Genomic DNA, 22,749 nt, shown 5'->3' with positions numbered 1-22,749 from the left:
GTTATTAGATAGGGAATTAATAGACAGATCTGGAACCCCCAAGATGGCTGCTGGAGGACCCTCACCTCCGGAATTCTGCTACCTAGAACAAAGACTTCTTCCTAGGAACAAGGAAAAGTCCTGATGTTCTCTAAAAACTTTATCATTGGGTCCTCACTAAGGAATTGATGGGTGGGGTAATCAATCCAAACAGCAAACAGCTGAAACCCCCTCTCCTTCCATTACTAAGGGGGCGGAATAATCAGCAATTTTAAAAGCAAACCCGTGAGGCTTGAGCTTGCTCTCTCGCCCTGCTCTTTCACCTGCAGACCTGTCCTGCCCTCTGTGCACCGCTGTCGCCATTTTTCCTCTGCCATGGGGCCACACAAGTAACCCCAGGGACTTATAATCTATAATGGGGAATCGTAGCTTATAAATTAGCCCTCTTCATCCCTTTTCATCCCCTTCCTCACTACCTGGGACCCATGCTCTGTTATTTTCTACCATTTCTCTTTCCTCCCTACCTGAATAAATTACTGGCCTAACTGGACGTGCTCTTGAAATTCATTTCTCTAGTATAGTCAAAGAACCTAAATGAAATCCAGTAACATCAAGGGCTAAGGACACAGAGCCTACCAAAAGTGGGAACACTGATAAAACTAGAACCAGAACACTGTTAAAGTGTACCTACCTCAAAGTAAGGATGAAATAAAAGAACACCAGGCCCTTCTAGGGATTTGCAATGTGGCTTTGCCATCAACTGAGTAATCTGAGGACCCTGAAGCTTTAAACTTGAATTAATGGGATACAACAGAAACGACTAGCTGGCCACAAGAATCTATTTCCCACCATTTCCACAGAAGATGGTGTGCTGGTTGCAGTTTCCAGTAACACTTCTCCTTCCCCTTGGCCTTTCAGGCCTAGGGATGATAAAGGCCATCCCATTTTGCTAGTCGGGTTAGTGGTCCCCTTAACCTAACCCCACTTCTGTAACTATTTTCATTAAATGCTTTTTAATTAACCCTGATGTGTATGATATGATTCCTGTCCAGACCCTGCCCAGCTTTACTATATTTCTTAGCATCCCTTGCATTTAGGTAATTAATTACATTCCAACTGAACATGAACAAAATTGATGTGTGCCAACTCCAGGCCTGATTAATAAAACCTTCTATGCGAACCTCTTCATGTATTTTCCTCCTTGACATGGCAACCACAAGAACCAGAACAACCGTGGAAGATACATGTTAAAGATATGAAAACTGCGACAGCCTGGATCCCAGCTCTAACTCCAACCTAAAACATCTGTTTGAACCGTTACATGAGAAAAAAAAACTTTTATATTGTTTGAGCTTTTACATTTTGAGTCTATTTGGTACAATAGATTAGACCTTTGGCAAAGGTGAAAACAACCCAGAGAGTCTGTCCATCAACAGATAAATGGATAGACAAAATGTGGTATATACATAAAAATGGAATAATATATAGCCATAAACAGGAGAATGTTCTGATACCTGCTATAACATGGATGAATCTTGAAGACATCATATTGAATGAAATAAACCAAACATAAATATTATATGATTTCACTTATATGAAATAATTAGAATATACAAATTCCAAGTCAGAAATTAGAACACAGGTTACCAGGGATAGGGGTAGGGTGGGGAATGAGGAGTTAATGCTTAATGATACAGAGTTTCTGTTTGTGGTGATGTGATTAGTTATGGAAAAGTTTTGGTAATGGATGGTGTTAGCGGGAGCACAACATTGTAAATGTATACTTTAAAGTGTATACAGAAATGTATACTTTAAAGCGGTTGAAAAAGGAAGATTAAAAAAAAAAAGGATGAAGTTTTTATACATGTTACAAAGTGAACTGACCTAAAAAAAATTTTTTGCTGACTAAAAGCAGTCAGACAAAAAAGTCTCATACTTTAATAAAAAATATTCAGAATTGGCAAATCCATAGAGACAAACAGCAGATTAGTGGTTGCCAGGAGTTAATGTACAATAAGTATAGGGTTTCTGATTGGGGGAATTGTAAAGTTTTAGTAATGGAAGGTAGTGAGGGTACCACAACATTTGTGAAGGTGACCAATTCCACTGAATGGCATGCTTGGAAGTACGTGAAATTGGAAAGTTCACTTGCTATATGTTTTCACAGTTTAAAAAAGAGAGAGGGAGAGGGAATAAAAAGACCAAGAAAATTAAATGCAATATGTGATTCTGGATGGGCCTTAATAAGGGAAGAGAAAGGGCTCAAAACAACATTAATGAGATATATGAAATAAATGGAATACAGAATGTAAGCCTCATATCAGTGTTAAATTTCTTGAACTTGGTATCTGTACATAAAGTGGTTATATAAGTGAACAAGACTGTTCTTCAGAAATGTACATGGCAATATAACTATTCAAGAACAAGATGTATACAACCTATACTCAAGTGTTCAGAAAATGGATTGACAGACAGATGGACAATAGATAGATAAACAGATAGAATGATACAGCAAATGTGGCAAAATGTTAATATTGGTAGACCCACGTATATGAAAGGGTATAGGTATGTTAGAGTTCTCTGCATGGAGTTTTTATTATTTTTGTAAACTGTCCTGTAAGCTGCAACATATATACATGGCATCAAAGTGACACAAATCTGTTCTTCTCTAACTAAAGCCATATCCTTATTCTTCAGGAATTTACAAAACAATTTTCTCCTATACTTTTATTACAGTAAGTATCATTTCAAAATGCTTGACTTCAAACTGATTAAGTTCAATGCAACATCTCTGGAATTTAGACAAGTATTTTTCAAACAAGAGTCCAGAGAAAAGACTCAAGGGTTCTCAAGATCCATAAAAATGTTTAGTTGTATTTTTTTTAAATAGGAAAAAAGGCTTTATTTGCATTTCTAATTTCAGCATAGATTAATGACATAATCCAACATAGAGAAGGAATGCCTGAGTTCAAACATGACTCTGCTTCTTACTAGCCATGTAACCAGGGGCAAGTATTTTCACTCAGCTATTAACTCAGCTATGCTTTGGATTTCTCACTTACAAAATGAGGATAATAAAAAGACCTATCTCATAGAGTTGTTAAAAAGAATAAATGACAATAATTATACAAGGCTTAGGATATTGTATCTTTATTAAAATATAAATATCAAATGAATTTTATAAAGAATTTTGTTTTAGTCAGCATTTCTCAAACCATGATGTGATTCGTAAATTGTCAGAGATAACTCTTTCTTTTCTTTTTTTTTTTTTAAAGATTTATTTATTTATTTAATTTCCCCCCCTCCCCTGGTTGTCTGTTCTTGGTGTCTATTTGCTGCGTCTTGTTTCTTTGTCCGCTTCTGTTGTCGTCAGTGGCACGGGAAGTGTGGGCGGCGCCATTCCTGGGCAGGCTACATTTTCTTTCGCACTGGGTAGCTCTCCTTACAGGGTGCACTCCTTGCGCATGGGGCTCCCCCACGCGGGGGACACCCCTTTGTGGCAGGGCACTCCTTGCGCGCATCAGCGCTGTGCATGGCCAGCTCCACACGGGTCAAGGAGGCCCGGGGTTTGAACCACGGACCTCCCATATGGTAGACGGACGCCCTAACCACTGGGCCAAAGTCCGTTTCCCTCTTTCTTTTCTTGATTTCCACTGTAACCCTTTACCCTTTCACAGAAAACTTTTATACATAAAATATTTCAGAACATGAGATGAGGTCCCCGTACTGAAGCTAGTTAACCTCTAAAACATATATGCAACGTAAAGTTTATCTTCTGTTATGTCATACATAGCTACTAAAAAATTAACTAAATTACAATAACAAAATTACAAATATTTTTGTAGGGAAGCAAAAACAGGTTAAATTGAATTGAAATCCAGTTTTCGTGACATTTTTTCTGATAATATTGAATGTCCATTAAGCCACACAAGCATAGAAAATAAGGAAAAGAAATACCTCAAGGTCAACCAGTGGTTTGTTTTAATAGCTTGAAAAAGAGCAGATATCTTACAAAGAGATTTTCTGCATTATATTTCGAATGCATGAATCTAACAATCTGGAAATTCACTGCACAACAGCACCTTATTTTCAGGCATAAAATGACAGGTATTTTATTTCAGTTATAAAATGATAGTGAGTGGATGCAGTTTTGCTAACCAAGATTATGAACTCTGAGCTCTTACCAACTCAATTTCCATGTATACACTATACTCAAAGGACTGAGTACAGAGAATACACAGAGCACAAAAAGACCCTGGAAAGCATGCATCTTCCACCTCCTATACACATGCACACACAACCCATCACACCCATATCAGCTGCTGAAACTACACCTGAGAGATATTTTTTCCTAATCTCAATGCAACATTCAAAATAGATATTATTTATCTGTACACATTTTGTATTATTTTTGAAACTGTCTTATAAGTTTGGAATTATTTCAAAGTAAAAAATTAAATTAAAAAAAAGAATGTTTTAGATATTCAACTACCTTAGCAATGAAGAAGTACTGAAAATATACTAAGAGGGCTTTCATAAAATAATCTGGTTAAAATTTGTCCAGAAAAGTCAATAAATTTTGCAATACCAATTCATTCTTTATTTTAAATATTTAATTTAATTTAATTTAAATATTTAAATCCTCTAAATGAGAAGCCTCACTTGTTAAAATACTATTTTTTTAAATTCCTTAGTATTTTATTTCCAATATGTTACTTTCTGATTTCTTTCAGCTGGTCAATTCATGTATTAAATATCTGAACTCCAATCCTTATTCCTACCTGAACTCTCCCTCCATCCATCAGGAAAAACTGAACTCTTGAAATGTACCTTAATCCTATTAAAAACTCTGTAATAAAAGTTGTATTTTAATCAGCATGTGTTTCAGTTTGCTAAAGCTGCTGGGAGTAATATACCAGATATGGGTTGGCTTTTACAGTGGGAATTTATTAGGTTAAAAGCTAACGGTTATCACAAATGTACCTCAAGTGGTTAAGAACCTGCTTCCCACATAAAAGGTCCTGGGCTCCATTCCTGGAACCTCCTTAAAAAAAAAAAAAAAAAAAAAAACCAACTCAGGGAAGCCAAGAGAATGCAGTGGTTGAGCACCAGTTTCCCACATGTAAGGTCCTAGGTTCAATCCCTGGCCCCACTACCTAAAAAAAAAAAGCAACAGTTCTAAGGCTGTGAAAATTTTCAAATCAAAAGTATCATCAGAGATGCTCTTTCACTGAAGGTCAGCTGCTGGAAATCTTGGACTCCTGCCACCTGGCAAGACACAGTGGCAGACTGCTAAGGTTTCTACTACAGATGCAAGAAAAAAAGTCCTTGCACTTTTTGTCTCGTTGTGGTAGCCAAGACTGGATGGGGAATAGAGAAAATTCTAAAAACATGAGGAAGGGGAAATAATCTTTGCTGCAACTCAGAAACTTGTAAAAAGGAAAAAGAAAAAGAAAAGAAAAGAAAATGGCAGCTCTCCCTTCTTCTCCAGACTTACTTTCTCCCCAAACTCACCTGTGGGTGATCAGGCATATGGCTAGTCTCTCAGCCTCTCAGAGCCCTCTTTCCATGCCTCTGGCCTCCAGTATCTCTCTCTCAGCCTCTCAGGGTTTCTCTGTCATTTTTTTCTGTATGTCTGTGACTGTTTAGTTTTCCATTTATAAAGGATGCCAGTAAGAGGATTACGACTCTTGGGTCCCGCAATCTAACCAAAGGCCCTCAATTGAAGCTATCTAATCAAAAGATCCCATCTACAATGGATTTCCAAGCACAGGAATGGTTCACTTTAAGAACATGATTTTCTGGGATCCATGAACGACTCAAACCAGCTCAGCATGCTATTATTATCAATTTCCAATTTAAGAACTTTTTCACAGTGTAAATGTAAATTAAGGGTACTTGATCACAAAAGTGAACTGAAGCAGAGTTCCACATTATATTTAATTACATTCACAATGTTTTCTTACCATCACCTCCATTCATTACCAAAACTTATCCATCACCCAAACCAGAAAGCCTACATCCATTAAGCCTTAACTCCTCATTCCCTTGTCCCTCCCCTCACTCTGAGAACCTGTAATATTTCTGTCCCCATGAATTTGCATATTCTATTAACAGTTATTTCATGTAAATGAAATCATATAATACCAGTTGTGCCTTCATTTATTTCACACATGATGTCTTCATTCACATTACATTTAACAAATGGAAGAAAACTTGTTTTCACCTATGAGCTGACATATGTTTGTGTATTCTACTATACTTTATTATTAATATGAGGTTTTTTTTAAGACGTAGTATCTTGTTTGGTGAACACAGAAGGTGCTTCTAAATGCAAAAGAAAGACAAATCTAATAGTAAATCCACGAAAAACCTTTACTGACTTTCTACTTGATAGAATCATTCAACCCTATGTATTTCATTTAGCAGTACAAATGACTGGAAACAAAATATTCTACCAAGACAACCAGCAAGATGGTGGCAGAATAAGGAGCTCCAATAGTCAGCTTGTGCTACAAGGCAGTTAGTAAACACCCAGACTTTCTAAGGCATGTGTTTGGGGGCTCCAGAAGATCAGAAGAGGAACTTGCAACATCCTTGAAAGAATAGGAGACTGTGCATCTGCAGAAAAGAGTCCCAAGTAAAGCACTTCACACTGTGGAGGCCAATGCCCATGCTCTAATGGCAGTGCAAGCCTCCTCGGGAGCTATTTTGTGGCTGGAATTGGAAGAAGAGACAGTTCGGCACAAACTTTGGCTGCTGATAAGTAAATTTGGCTCACTAAAGTATAATCCTAAGAACAGCTAAAGTGTGAGCCTATCCAAGTCAGAAAGAGGCCAGGAGCCACCATTTTAACTCTGCCCCCAGCATGACAGGAAGTGGGACTGACTGAAAATCACAGTGCTAGTAGGGACTAGCTCCTTTCCATCCAGATCAGACTGCGCTCTAGCATGAGACTTAGGCACACCTCTGGTAGGAAGGAAGCTGAAGGGACCCACATCAGCCTCTCCAGATAACAGCAGATAATTCGGCCAGCAAGACTAAACAGTTGGAAGTTTACCTGGGCAACTGCTGTCATTACGGACCCACACAGCATAGATTTTTGGCTATACCTGTAGCTCCATCCCCACCCCACGCAGGGGAAAAAGGGGCGTGAAGCCTCACCAGTCCCTCCCGGCAACTACAGACTGTCTTGGCCTGTACAACTTGGATTATTGCACGTGGCCGTGGCTCTGTCCCTACCTCTGGTAAAGAAGAAAATTAGGAGAAGCTTCATCAATCCCTGGGTCAACACCGGCAGCTCAAACCTCCACCTTTTACAGTATCAACTACATCCTCAGCTCCAACTACACAACCAACATGAGAGAAAGAGCTAGAAAGCCCTAACTAAAAAGAGGAACTATACCCAGAATAAATACATCAAGTAAGCCAGATGCTAAGACACCAACACTAAACTACAATCCATACCAAGAAATAGCAAGATATGGCCCAGTTAAAGGAACAAGATAAGCTTCCAGATGACAAAGGAGTTGAGACAACTAATCATAGGTGTTCAAACAAATCTCCTTAATAAATTCAATGAGATGGTTAAAAAGATTAAGGATATTAAGAAGATATTAGAAGAGCACAAAGAAAAATTTGAAATCATACATAGAAAAATAGCAGATATTACTGAAATGAAAGACACAATATATGAAATAAAAAATACAATGGAGGGAAGCAGACTTGGTCCAGTGGTTAGGGCGTCTGTCTACCACATTGGAGGGCCGCAGTTCAAACCCTGGGCCTCCTTGACCAGTGTGGAGGTGGCCCACACACAGTGCTGATGCGCGCAAGGAGTGCTGTGCCACGCGGGGTGCATAGGGGAGACCCACACGCAAGGAGTGTGCCCCATAAGGAGACCCGCCAGTGGGAAAGAAAGTGCAGCCTGTCCAGGAATGGTGCCGCACACACGGAGAGCTGACACAACAAGATGACGCCACAAAAAGAAACACAGATTCTTATGCTGCTGACAACAACAGAAGTGGACAAAGAAGAACACGCAGCAAAACAGACACAGAGAACAGACAACTGGGGTGGGAGGAGGGAGCGGAAGGGAGAGAAATTTTAAAAATTAAATTAAAAAATACAATGGAATCAGGTAACAGCAGGTTTGAGGTGGAAGAAGAAAGGAATGGTGAACTCGAAGACATGGCCTCTGAAAGGAAACATAGAAAAGAATGGAAAAAGTTGAACAAGATCTCAGGGAACTAAACAACAGCAAGAGACATGCAAACACAGTTGTCATAGGTGTACCAGAAGAAGAGAAGGGAAAAGGGACAGAAGGAATATCTGAAGAAATAATGGTAGAAAATTTCCCAGCCCTATTGAAGAATATAGATATCCATGTCCAAGAAGCACAACATACTTCCATCCGAATAAATCTGAATAGACCGACTCCACGACACATGCTAATCGGAATCTCAAATGCCAAAGACAAAGAGAATTCTGAGAGCAGCAAGAGAAAATCGATGCATAACATATAAGGGAGGGAAGCAGATGTGGCTCAAGCAACTGAGCTCCTGTCTACCATATGGGAGGTCCGGGGGCCTCCTGGTAAAGGCAGGTGGTCTGCTCGAAGACCTGGCCCAAGCGGAGAGCTGGGCTGCGCAGAATGTTGGCCTGCACAGCAAGCTGGCCCAAGTAGAGTGTTGGACAAATTCAATTCTCATTGAATTTATTAAGGAGATTTGTTTGTTTGAGATTTGTTTGCCCCATGCAGCAAGCTGGCCAGAGTGGAGAGCAGGCACAGCAAGATGATGCAACAAAAAAAGACACAGAGGGCGGCGGACTTGGCCCAGTGGTTAGGGCATCCATCTACCATATGGGAGGTCCACAGTTCAAACCCTGGGCCTCCTTAACCTGTGTGGAGCTGGCCCATGAGCAGCACTGATACACACAAGGAGTGCCGTGCCATGCAGGGGTGTCCCCACGTAAGGGAGCCCCACGCGCAAGGAGTGCACCCCGTAAAGAGAGCCGCCCAGCACGAAAGAAAGTGCCGCCTGCCCAGGAATGGCGCCGCCCACACAGAGAGCTGACACGAGATGACACAACAAAATGAAACACAGATTCCCGTGCCACTGACAACAACAGAAGCGGACAAAGAAGATGCAGCAAATAGTTGCAGAGAACAGACAACTGGGGTCGGGGAGGTAGGGGGGTGGGAAGGAGAGGGAAATAAATAAATCTTTAAAAAAAAAAAAAAAAAAAGACACAGAGACACAGGAGACCAGGGAGCTAAGGTAGCACAAGAAGGAAACAGACTTGACCCAGCGGTTAGGGCGTCCGTCTACCACATGGGAGGTCCGCGGTTCAAACCCCGGGCCTCCTTGACCCGTGTGGAGCTGGCCCACGCACAATGCTGATGCGTGCAAAGAGTGCCCTGCCACGCAGGGGTGTCCCCCACATGGGGGAGCCCCACACGCAAGTAGTGCGCCCCGTAAGGAGAGCCGCCCAGCACGAAAGAAAGTGCAGCCTGCCCAGGAATGGTGCTGCCCACACTTCCCGTGCCGCTGATGACAACAGAAGCGGACAAAGAAACAAGATGCAGCAAATAGACACAGAGAACAGATGTGGGGGGGGGGGGATTAAATAAATAAATAAATCTTTAAAAAAAAAAAAAAAAAAAAAGGTAGCACAAGAGATTAAATACCTCTCCCACTCCGGAAGGTCCCGGGATTGGTTCCCAGTGCCACCTAAAGAGAAGACAAACAGACACAGAAAAACGCACAGCAAATGGACACAGAGAGCAACAATGAGGGGTGGAGAAATAAATAAATACATCTTTTTAAAAACAAAACAAAACATAAAAGGGATACCCAATAAGATTAAGTGCTAATTTCTCATCAGAAACCATAGAGGCAAGAAGGCAGTGGTACTGCAAGAGAAAAACTTCCAGCCAAGAATCTTACATCTGGCAAGACTGTCTTTCAAAATTGAGGGCAAGTTTAGAATATTCACAGATAAGCAGAGAGAGTCTAAAAAAATAAACCAGTCTTGCAGAAAACACTAAAGAGTGTGCTATAGTCTAAAAAGAAAAGACAGGAGAGAGATGCTTGGAAGACAGCCTAGAAATGAAGATTATATGAGTAAATAACTTAATGTCCCAAAAGAATGGTGAAAATAAAATATGACAGATGACGCCCAAAGATCAAAATGGGTGAAATAAGAACTGCCTTAACAGTAATAACATTGAATGTTAATGGATTAAACTCCCCAATCAAAAGACACAGACTGGCAAAATGGATAAGAAAATACTAGCCATCTACATACTGTCTGCAAGAGACTCACCTTAGACCCAAGGATACCAATAGATTGAAAGTGAAAGGCTGGAGAAAGATATTCCATGCATGCAGCAACCAAAAAGACAAAAAAAAAAAAAGCCAGAGTAGCTATACTTATTACATAAGATGAAAAAGACTTTAAAGACACTAGTAATGCACAATCTGAGAAAGAAGTCAGGGAAAAAAATTCCATTTACAGTTTCAACTAAAAGAATCAAATATTTAGGAATAAACTTAAACAAGGATATAAAGCAATTGTATTCAGAAAACTACCTAAATAATTGGAGGAACATTCCATGAGCATGGATTGGAAGACAAATATCATTTTGATGTCATTTCTACCCAAAGTGGTATACAGAGTCAACGTAATCCCCAAAAAAATTCTACCAGCCTTTTTTAAACAAACAGAAAACACAAATAACAAATATATTGGGAAGGGTAAGGTGTCCTGAATAGCCAGAAACATCTTAAAAATGAAAAGCCATGTTAGAGGACTCTTACTTATGGATTTTAAATCTTATTACCTAGCTACACTGATAAAAACAGCATGGTACTGGCATAAAGACAGACACATAGACCAATGGAATTGAACTGATGGTTCAGAAACAGACCCTCACATCTAGTAAAGTGATTTTTTTAAAAGATTTACTTATTTATTTCTCTCCCCTTCACCCCCCCACCCCAGTTGTCTGTTCTCTGTGTCTATTTGTTGCGTCGTCTTTGTCCGCTTCTGTTATCAGCAGCACGGGAATCTGTGTTTCTTTTTGTTGTGTCATCTTGTTGTGTCAGCTCTCCGTATGTGTGGCAACATTCCTGAGCAGGCTGCACTTTCTTTCCCGCTGAGCAGCTCTCCTTAGGGGCGCACTCCTTGCATATGGGGCTCCCCTACACAGGGGACACTCCTGCATGGCATGGCACCCCTTGCACGCATCAGCACTGCGCATGGGCCAGCTCCACACGGGTCAAGGAGGCCCGCGGTTTGAACCGCAAACCTCCCATGTGGTAGACAGACGTCCTAACCACTGGGCCAAGTCCACCACCCTAGTCAAGAGATTTTTGACAAGCCTGTCAAAGCCATGCAGCTGAGGCAGAATAGTCCATTCAACAAATGGTGCTAGGAGAAATGGATATCCATAGCCAAAAGAAGGAAAGAGGATCCCTATCTTATACCTTATACAAAAATTAAGTCAATATATATCAAAGACCTAAAGATAAAAGAACCATAAAGATTCTAGGAGAAAATGTAGGGAAACATCTTCAAGACCTGGTGGTAGGTGGTAGATTCTTAAAGGGGATAAGAGGAGGGCTGAGAAGGACTACTCAGAAGTTTTCATTAACTTCACTGTAAAAGTGTAGAGTTGATGGTGACACATTATAGTAACAGCTGGTTTATAAATATGGCTGGAAGGGGTAATTTAGGGATGTAAATGTCAACTGAAAGAAGGCTAGAGAATAATCTAGGGACTGAGTAACACAGAACTCAGAGGTAGATAAGAACTGTGGTTGACTGTGCAGACTCAAGAGTATCCTTCTGTAAGCTATAGCAGATGTATGTCACCATTGCAGGGTGGTGGGAATGTGGAGAAACACAGGGAAAAATGCAACTGGAGAGACCTATGGACTGTAGTTACCAGCAATACTGTAACATTCATGCATTCATGCCAAAGATGTACTGTATTGATAACAGAGCATGGAAAAAGTGTGCCAAATGTATGTTATAGACCACAGTTAGTGGTAACAGTCTGATGGTACTATCTCATAATCTGTAACAAATGTTCCACCATGGTGTGCTTTTTTGATGAATGGGTGTTTTTTGGGAATTCTACACATGTGCATGATTGTTTTATAAATTCACAACTTCTATAATAAAAAATATATTTTAAAAAATAATAATAGGGTGGGTTGGGGAAAATTATAGCAAATGTAAGATATGAACTAGAGTTAGTTGTAAGATTTTTGATGATATTCTTTCATAATTTGTAACAAAAGTCTTATAACAATGCAAGGTGTTGGTGGTGGGTTGATATATAGGATCCCTGTATGACACTATGCATGTTTGTTTTGTAAGTTCACAAGTTTTACTATAAACTTATTGTTTATGTATATTCGTTACAAATGATATAAAAATAATAACAATAATAATAATAGCGTGGGTTGAGGGGAGATATACACCAAATGTAAGATAGTTTGGTTAGTAGCAATATTTTGAGGATGCTCCTTCATCATTTGTTAAAAATATCTCACAACGGGAAGTGGATGTGACTCAAGCAACTGAGCTCCCACCTACAACATGGGAGATCAGGCTCAGTTCCTGGTGCCTCCAAAAGAAGATGAGCATGACAGAGAACTGACATGATGGGCTGGCATGGCAAAGCGATGCAACAAGATGACACAAGAGACATTTGGAGGAAAACATAAGAGACACAAAAGCAGGGAGTGGAGGTGGTTCAAGTGATAAGGTGCCTCCCTGCCACATAGGAGGTCTCAGGTTCAGTTCCCAGTGCCTCCTAAAAAAAACAAAAAAACAGAAGACCAAGCACTGTAATTTAACCAAAATCCCCCAATTTCTTCTGCAACATGGAGCTCCAGCACCAGCATCAAGGGTAAAATTTCTTTAATCATTAGGAAATAAGGAATCTTTCCTAGGCATTGTCAAAGTTTTACTCCAAACACCTATTTCTTCCAGAGGCTGACAACACAGAGTTGGAGTTAATGCTATGTTATAACAGAAAAGAGTGTGGTAGAAAGAACTGAATTCATACAAAGTTGGTTTAATCATAGACACTGCCACCTTTTAGGACATGAATTGGGCAAATCATATTACCTTTCCAAAGTTTCAGTTGTTTCAATTACAAATGGAAGATAATAGGCCTACATATCTCACTGGGCTCTTATGAAGATCAAAACATAATTTGAAAAACACAAAGTAAGCACGTACAATAGAGAAAGTTTTTATTATTGGAAATTAGTACTACTTATTGGTCAGGTAGGCCTTTTGGTAGTTATGAAGTAAAAGTCTGCTTTTCAAATTCAGGACTGTATACAATTGCAAGTTAAAAAGCAAATAAACCTTCAGATTCCAAAAACTTTTCTTTGAAGTGAGGTGCTTGGAGCTACACTGTGCACCAAAGGCCCAAGTCTTTGCCATTAGAATTCTTGGGTGGAAAAGTTTGACAAACACAGGATTCTTATTATTTTTATAACATTCTATATTTTCCAAGTATCTTACATGTTTTAGAGATAGGAAGCTCTATTAGTTCAAAGCTTGGTTTGGGGAAGTGAATGTGGCTTAAGCAGTTAGATGCCCATCTACCACATGGGAGGTCCCAGGTTCAGTTCCCAGTGCCTCCTAAAAAAAAAAAAAGAAGACGACAAGCAGACACAGAGCAGACAGGAAGTGTGAACAAGTGCGGGTAGGGAGGAATAAATAAATAAAATAAATCTTTTAAAAAAGATTTGGGGAGCAGATGTTGCTCAAGCTGTTAAGTACCTGCTTCCCACACAGGACGTCCCAGCTTCAGTTCCTGGCGCCTCCTAAAAACAAAAAAATGAACAACAAACAAACAAATGAAAAAACCACCTAGGGAAGCTGATGTGGCTCCGTGGTTGAGTGCTGGTTTCTCTCCACAAAACAATGGCATTATAGAAAACTGAAATCATAAAGGAAAAAATATGAAAACCTTTCCTCCATGTAGATTAATCTCTCACCCCCTAGTTTGCAGAGACATGTGTGATGGATAGGCCCAAATGATTTGCTAGCAATGTCATTAGCTTTAATCTGTAATCATCATTTCTAAACAAAATAGACACATATCTGTGAGTCTATTCACATAAATTCTCAAAAAGACAAAACTACAGTGAAGGAGAACAGATGTGTATTTGCTAGGATTGAAGATAGTGAGTGTGACTATAATGGGATAGAATAAGGGAATTTCGGGGGATAATGAAACTGTTCTGAATCTTGATTGTGGTGGTGGTTACATGTCTTTATACATACATTAAAATCCACAGAAACATACCACACAAAAGTCCATTTTACTGGAAACGGACTTTGGCCCAGTGGTTAGGGCGTCCGTCTACCATATGGGAGGTCCGCGGTTCAAACCCCGGGCCTCCTTGACTCGTGTGGAGCTGGCCATGCGCAGCGCTGATGCGCGCAAGGAGTGCCGTGCCATGCAAGGGTGTCCCCGCGTGGGGGAGCCCCACTCGCAAGGAGTGCGCCTGTGAGGAAAGCCGCCCAGCGTGAAAAGAAAGAGCAGCCTGCCCAGGAATGGCGCCGCCCACACTTCCCGTGCCGCTGACGACAACAGAAGCGGACAAAGAAACAAGACGCAGCAAATAGACACCAAGAACAGACAACCAGGGGAGGGGGGGAAATTAATTAAATAAATAAATCTTTTTAAAAAAAGAAAAAAAAAGAACTGTTAAAAAAAAAAGTTCATTTTACTATATACTAATTTTAAAAATAAAATATGCACATCCCTCCACTTTACAAATAAAAGTCTTAAAAAATGTTTGCCCAACGAATTTACTAACAAACTTGTCAATAAAGAATAATATTTTGGAATCCATTTTTTTAAATTATCTAGCTGAAAAAGATTTTGAACTTATGACACTCGTGTATGACAATTTCATTTTAATTGAACCAAATCCCAAGGTACTTCACAAAATCTTAAGACTCACAAGTGCCAGGTTTAATTTTTAAGCTATAAATCAAGACAAATACCTGCACCAACCTCCTTATTTTAATCTAGAAAGACGACATCATACCAATGCTTACACTACTGAAACATGGATAAACACAGAGAATAATCAAAACTCCCCTAGAAGGAAAAATATTTTTTTAATTTCCCACATCTTTTTTTTTCTTTGAGGGGAAATGTGACACCACACAAAAAGTATAAAATTTAATATATGTATACATATACCTTGACATATATATACACAACCTGTGAATCCATCGCTACAACTGAAATAATGAACATATCCATCATTCCCAAAGGATTCCTCCTTCCTCTTTGTAATCCTTTCCTCCACCCCTGCAGATCCCCTTGACCCCAGGCAACCACTGACATGGTTTCTGATAGATTAGCTTACATTTTCTAAAATTTTATATAAATGGAATCATACAGTATATACTCTTATTTTCATTTGGCTTCTTTCACTCAGCCTAATTACTGAGATTCATCCTGTTATTGTGTATAGGAAAAAAATGTTTAATAGTGCAACTACCTGCTATATAAGATTGGCACACATTTGCTGCACACTAGCTAAAAAAACAAATAAAAGGTACCTGAGATTAGTCAAATGTGAAGTTTCACAGAGAGCAGATTATTGGATCATTCAAGTAATCTTCTATTTAAAAAGTTTTGAGGCATTTAAATCAGGTCAAGAAAATCAAGTGATCCTCTAATAAGTGAAGACTCTAATTTGAATTTTAAATTAATTTTAAGAATAAGATTCATATGTACTATAAAATTACTTCCCACAAGGCTCTGCTTATAAAAATCACCAGGTCAGCTCTAATAACTACCATCAATGCAATATCTATTTTTATAATTTTTATGTCAAAATAAGACTCATTTTCACCACTTTTTTCCTCAACAATTGTTTAGTGAAAGATAAATTTCTATTTATATAGCTTAAATCCATAGCTGTAAGTATAGTTAAATATACCTCAAAAAACAATACATAAAACTGCATTTTGCACAGGTGATCAATAATTTAATCTTTCATTCATTCTTTCTAGCTCACACAAGCTTATGAGTACACTTTGCAAGCTAGAAAATCATTGAAAAATATTTAAAGAGAAATCTATATGAATAGGGAAGGGGAGGTGTGAAATATCTATACATGTGGCAACAAACGTCACCAGGAAAAAGAGCTGGGGGGGGCAGCAAACTAAGTAATGTGTACAGGTTCTTTTACAAAATGGATTATTCTACATTTCTTTCATGCTCAGACTTTATCTATGGATAGCATTTTTAGTATCTTATGACAAAATCAAATTTCAAACTCTTAGTGCCTTAACTCATTCTCATTTCTTAAAACTTAAAAATGCAACTCAACTAAACTGCAAAATACGCTCCTGTAACAATTTAATCTGCTCACCATCCCATTCTGCATTTAAACCCTTTTAAAATTTAAGATCGTGTAAAGTCATTAGAGATGGAAATCCTTAATATTGTGGACATGATGACATCTCCAGTTCTCTCCGTGGGCTCTTTTACATCACTCTTGCTCCTCATCATCCATTCTATCTGCACTGACAGTGTTTTCAATGCAGCAGCTCCCTTCCACCACAGGGCCTTAAAAACAAGTCATTTACTCTACATATTGCCTTCCACCTGCTAACTTAGCTTCCATTCAATGTTGATCTCTCAGCATAACTGTCACTTCTTCAAGATAACACCACACACAGACACACATTCTCACTCTCTATTCTTTGTACAAAATTGGAAAATGAAATCTAATATTTATGTGAACATTTATTCAATGTCTATCTCCTCTACTGGCTAATAAATTCCATGAGGGCAAGGGCCACACTGTTCTTTTATGTACCTTTACATTTTCAGCATCTAGCAGAGCCTAGCATTTATAAGAGGTGATGCACAAATATGTGTCAAATGAATGAGTAACATACAGAGTGATCTAAAGATTTAAAGCCAAAGCAAACCTATCAAAATAAGTATTTAGATTTTTAAACAAGTATAAATTTTAGAAACTATATATTTACATACATAATAAGCAGCAGAAGTAAACAAGGTAAGGGAAAGCTTTTCTTTTTTTTAAAGTTAACCAGACTAATGAAGAGAAACAATAAATTAAAATTTGGTAATTAAACTAGACTTCCCATTAACAAGCTTTTATTGTTTTCCCTAACTTTCAGAAGTTTTAACAGAAATCTTAAAAGTACCCTAAACACTAATATTTATTATCATTCTCTGTATTCTCCCCTTACTTAACTGTTTTAAATCAACTATCCAAACTAAAACAAAAATGGAGACACTAAAAGAAATAAACTTGAAATACCAATTATACACTACTAACCAAAATAAGAAATGATGAAGAAGCAAAACAAGTTTCAAACGTGTAGTAACAGGCAAATAAGTGAACAATTCACCAATAAGTATTTTTTAAAAAAACAAATCCTACTACATAATTATACATTATTAATTATTCAATCTCTATCTCCATCATTAGACTGGAAATTAAAAAGCACAGAACATTTCAGTTTCTGCTACCCACTATATATGCCCAGCACCCTGAACAGAAGCATTTCATATTTTATTAATAATAAACAAACAACTAAGTAAATTGCATCTCTGGTGATTTTAAGATATTTGAAGAAAATAACCTTCAAATCAAGAGCAATATGATAGCTAAAACTATTTCATACTCATATTTAATAGCCTACTTGTTCAAGATGAAAATATATCAAAGTAGGAATTAAAGAATTCTTAATATTCATATAGCTTTAATCACTTTAGCTTTTTAATCTTCACATGTCTTTTTTTCCGCATGTAATTCTATGAAGATTTTTTAAAATAACTGTTGTAAATGTATCATTCCTGTGTCCTATGCAATATACAATAATATATATATTACCATATTTCTTCAATTCTAATATGCATATTTTCACACTTTAACATCTCTGAAAGCAATTGCTACATATAGAGACAGACAGAAGGCATTCTATCTAGTTTAATTAGATTTTTTTCCTTCTAAAGGATGGTGCATCCTTCTTAAAGATGTATTAAATGAAATACATTAAAGTATGTAAGCTTTTAACCAAATTCTTTTCCCCAAGGGTCAGAAAAACATAAAGATGAATACTAAGTAACAATAAAACATTCCTTTTTGGATCTCTGAGGGAAAATAAGATATAAAGCTATTCTTGATGTTGCTATACTTCAAATCTCATACTAACCCAAAGTAAATTTAAAAAGAAAACTGCTCTAGCTCTCAAAAATTTAAGACAAATATCCCTTCATACACAAACACACTTACACCTAATCTATCTGTTCTTGAATTTCATTAGAAAATCAGATAGCCTTTCAGTCCACTCCTATCTTCATTTCTGTTCTTGGTTAAGCTCTAGTCCACCCATCAGTTTCAATCACTTGTATATACAAATCTTCAGTTCCTTTGCCCTCATTCTTCTGTCACACTTGCCTATCAAGCCTATTTCCTGGCAGGCATCTCCTACTTGGATATCCTAGGCACACAAATTCAAAAAAAGGTGTCCGAACTGAATTCATCATCTCTTTCCCAAGAATTGCTACTACTTCTATATTTAGCACCTCAGTGAATTAAATCATGATTCATTCAACTGACCCAGTTCAGAAACCTAAGAGATACTTGACTCCACCCTCTCTTCTAAACCCGTACTCCAGAACCATTGGAGAAGCAAACTATAAGGAAAACATAGAGACTCTCACCAGCTAGTGATCTTTAGGTAATACTTCTCTACATGACTGTACTTTCCCTCCTAATGACCTCATTCTTTGCTTGTATCACAAATTCTTCCAGAAGGTCTCTCTAGACCTTGACCCAAGGTGAAGCTATCTAGATTGGTACTGCTCAAACTATGTGTGGTGGACTTTTGTAAAATATAACAAAAATTAATGACAATCAAATATATATATAAAATACTAGCAACTTTTTTTTATTAGATTTAAATGGCAAAAAAATTAGTCAAATTGCTATAAAATTTTCTAAATACTCATTGTTATAATTTTCTGGTCAAGAGCCAATAACAAACAAAAGCACTAAATCAGAACTTAGATGTCCCCCACCCTCTAACTTGTGTTTCCTTCATATGCATTAAATTGCTCGTTATAATATTATTATCATGAGATTCAGATTAGCCTGAGCCTTTATCTAAATCCTTCTATTTTGTTCTTGGCTCACTTTTGTAGTCACAAACCAACCTGTATTCTCTTTGTTTTATATTCCTCTATAAGTAGCAGCAGATCTATACTTCCTCCTTAATCCTTTCCTCTCTAATAAAAAATTCATATGCTTTTCTCTCCAAAATTATAGAATCTCCTCCTCTATAAATTGTCTTCTCAACACATGGCATAAGCAAGAATGCAGAAATGTTCCACAATTTAAGAACATGTATAAAATGTCTTTACAATCAACAAAATTACTTCTAAACAGAAACACTTCTAAATGGATCTAATTCAGAACAAGGGATAAAATTCAAATAGAAATATCAACACAAAATAAACATGCTATGGAATAAGTCTCACATATGGAGATGATGCTAAATAAAAAAGCACAAACCCATTATTCTTGCAAACGAAGCAAACCTATTAATCAGTCATTTCTAATTTTATTTGAGATATGGAAAGAAAAACTGATTAATGAAATTAATCAGTTAAATAAGCAACTTGTACTTACGGGTTAGATGAAAGATTCCATCACAGGCACTAATATGAGATAAAAAAGCATTTCCCAGCCCCTGCCCATTGTGAGCTCCTTTCACAAGGCCAGCAATATCCACTACATTTAGAAAGGCTGGAATTTTGCTGAAAAACAAAAGTTGGATTTATTATAATATAGTATTAAGAACCTGTTATTAATCAACTGTATTCCCCAACCATTTCATATAAATTAACTCTCTCCTTTCTAGAACAATGTTTAGAAGGCACTCAATAATGATTTGAAAAATGATACAAAATATTTAAGAATCCTTTTGTACATTAGGATATTTCTTGCCAAGGAAATGAAGAAAAAATCATAAAGGACAATAAATGTTTTTATTGTCTCTCTAAAGATTAAAACATTTATCATTAGTTTCACTGTTAAGGAAAAGTAAGTATTAAAGTTCTGTTGGCACAGGCACACACATATTCAGAAGTGTATATGGATGCAAGACAAGGTAACCATCATAAAAGACTAAACACAGTTGGCGGACTTGGCCCAGTGGTTAGGGCGTCCATCTACCACATGCGGGGTCCGCGGTTCAAACCCCGGGCCTCCTTGACCCGTGTGGAGCTGGCCCATGCACAGTGCTGATGCATGCAAAGAGTGCCCTGCCACGCAGGGGTGTCCCACGCATAGGGGAGCCCCATGCGCAAGGAGTGTGCCCCGTAAGGAGAGCTGCCTAGCGCAAAAGAAAGTGCAGCCTGCCCAAGAATGGCACTGCCCACACTGAGAGCTGACACAACAAGATGACGCAACAAAAAGAAACACAGATTCCCGTGCCACTAACAACAGAAGTGGACAAAGAAGACGCAGCAAATAGACACAGAGAACAGACAATTGGGGTGGAAGGGAAGGGGAGAGAGAGAAATAAATAAATAAATCTTTTTAAAAATTTCCTTAAAAAAAAAAAAGACTAAACATATTTTGTGCCAGGCTCTAGATCAAGTGTTCTGCATGAATTATCTAATTTCAAACATTAAAACAACTCCTCAAAGTAGACTATTTATGTAGCCCATTTTACAGATGAGGAAATGGATCTCTATTGCATACAACATCAGTCAACTGATAGTGAAAAAACTAGAATACTAGAATTCAAACACAGTCTTGTCTTGATTTTCATTTAACAATCAGATAGACTTTGAAGCCCAAAAAAATGCATGGAATACTGTGAACCAGACATCAGGAAAATAATAAGCCAGTTGTTAATAACAGCGTAATAATTAGAAACACATACAAAATAATCTTTGCTTTATTCAAACTAAAGGCACAGTTAGAAACCAAGTTAGAAAAATCTGGGTTTTACTGGTCTGTCAAATAGAAGTGGCGATTTAAGCATATGAGCAAATAAAAGCACTGTCAATGTCATATGACTAAGGTATATGATATAATCTTGTATCCTTTGTCAATTTTGAAAAGAAAGTTTATTTTCAGAATGTCGATTTTAATCCTGCTAAAAATTCTGCATAAAATTTCCACAAAAGACTATTATCTGTATAGAAAAAGAATTCTTTTAAAATAATTGTTTTATTTTTTTTTATTTATTATAGATAGAAAATACTTGATAATTGTTATCAGAAAATCCAGTGTGGGGGGAAATATGTAAAAAGTGGTTAATTTTTTGTTTTCTGTTTTTTTAAGTATTGTTGCCTCTCCAGCATCTGCTGCCCCTTTGGAGAAGCTAGTTCTACCAAGTTAAAGCCTATACTAAGCAGATAAATCTCATCCCCTAGACACAACTGATGAATCTAGGGCCTTCACCTTGCCTGATTTACTAAAAAGATTTAAGAAAGGTTTGGAGTATCTAATAAATATGATACATAGTGAAGCACAGTAGCTGGGGCAAGGACAAGGTAGACAGCACTGCAAGAAAGTGGATTCAAAGGCCCAAGCCAAAAGGGTTTCCAGATCAAGGGGATGAGGAGACTGGCTACAAAAGAGGAACTGAGCAAATAAGTCTATATATTGAAGATAACAGGAACTAGATTTCTCAGAGTTGGAGAAGAAGAGGACAAACAGAGAAAAGGGAGAAAGCTAGAATAAACCCTGTAATATTGTACTGGAGGGAAGCGGACTTGGCCCAGTAGTTAGGGTGTCCGGCTACCACATGGGAGGTCCGCGGTTCAAACCCCGGGCCTCCTTGACCCGTGTGGAGCTGGCCCACGCGCAGTGCTGATCCGTGCAAAGAGTGCCATGCCACGCAGGGGTGTCCCCCGCGTAGGGGATTCCCACGCGCAAGGAGTGCGCCCCGTAAGGAGAGCCGCCCAGCGCAAAAGAAAGTGCAGCCTGCGCAAGAATGGCACTGCCCACACGGAGAGCTGACACAACAAGATGACGCAACAAAAAGAAACACAGATTCCCGTGCCGCTGACAACAAAAGAAGCGGACAAAGATGAAGACGCAGCAAATAGACACAGAGAACAGACAACTGGGGGGGGGGGGGCGGAGAAGGGGAGAGAAATAAATAAATCTTTAAAATAATAATAATATTGTACTGGAATTGGTGGTGAGCTAATGGTCTTTAGTATAGATAGAGAAATAAATATAAAAGGTATATGTGTAGAAGAGTGGGTTATATAAATACATGAACACTGATATACATAGATGTTCTACCTCCGTCCACTGAGATAGCTTAGGAATAGTGAAATCAAAATACCAACGAACACAATGACATTCAGACAGTTTCTAAATAACATTCTCTACTATAAAGACCTAGAGTTTCTTGTAGACATGGCTATTAACCCCAAGGCTGAAGCAGGGTGACTACAAGATGACCCGGGATTATACTGTCAAAAGAACACAGGAGTTTCCTGAATACAGGTCCTTTATATTCCTGGTTAAATTAATTCCTAGATATTTTAGTCTTTTTGCTATTGTAAAAGGGATTTTTTTTTATTTCCTCCTTAGCTTCTCATTACTACTCTATAGAAACACTACTGATTTTTGTGTTGATTTTGTATCCTACCACTTTGCTGAACTCATTTATTACCTCTAATAGTTTTCCCATTGATACTTT

General features: G+C 38.0%; 1 protein-coding gene across 1 annotated transcript in view; it reads right to left on the bottom strand.

Annotated features, from left to right (window-relative positions):
• The window catches only part of OLA1 (Obg like ATPase 1), a 201,474-nt gene that overhangs the window by 152,690 nt on the left and 26,035 nt on the right, over positions 1–22,749 (bottom strand). Inside the window, exon 4 of the mRNA XM_004476799.4 lies at positions 19,710–19,837. Coding sequence (XP_004476856.1) covers positions 19,710–19,837 — 128 coding nt within the window. The remainder of the gene's footprint in view (positions 1–19,709; positions 19,838–22,749) is intronic.

The sequence above is a fragment of the Dasypus novemcinctus genome, chromosome 7 (genome assembly GCF_030445035.2).
Source record: "Dasypus novemcinctus isolate mDasNov1 chromosome 7, mDasNov1.1.hap2, whole genome shotgun sequence".
NCBI lineage: Eukaryota > Metazoa > Chordata > Mammalia > Cingulata > Dasypodidae > Dasypus > Dasypus novemcinctus.
This window is presented reverse-complemented; position numbering and strand designations above follow the sequence as displayed.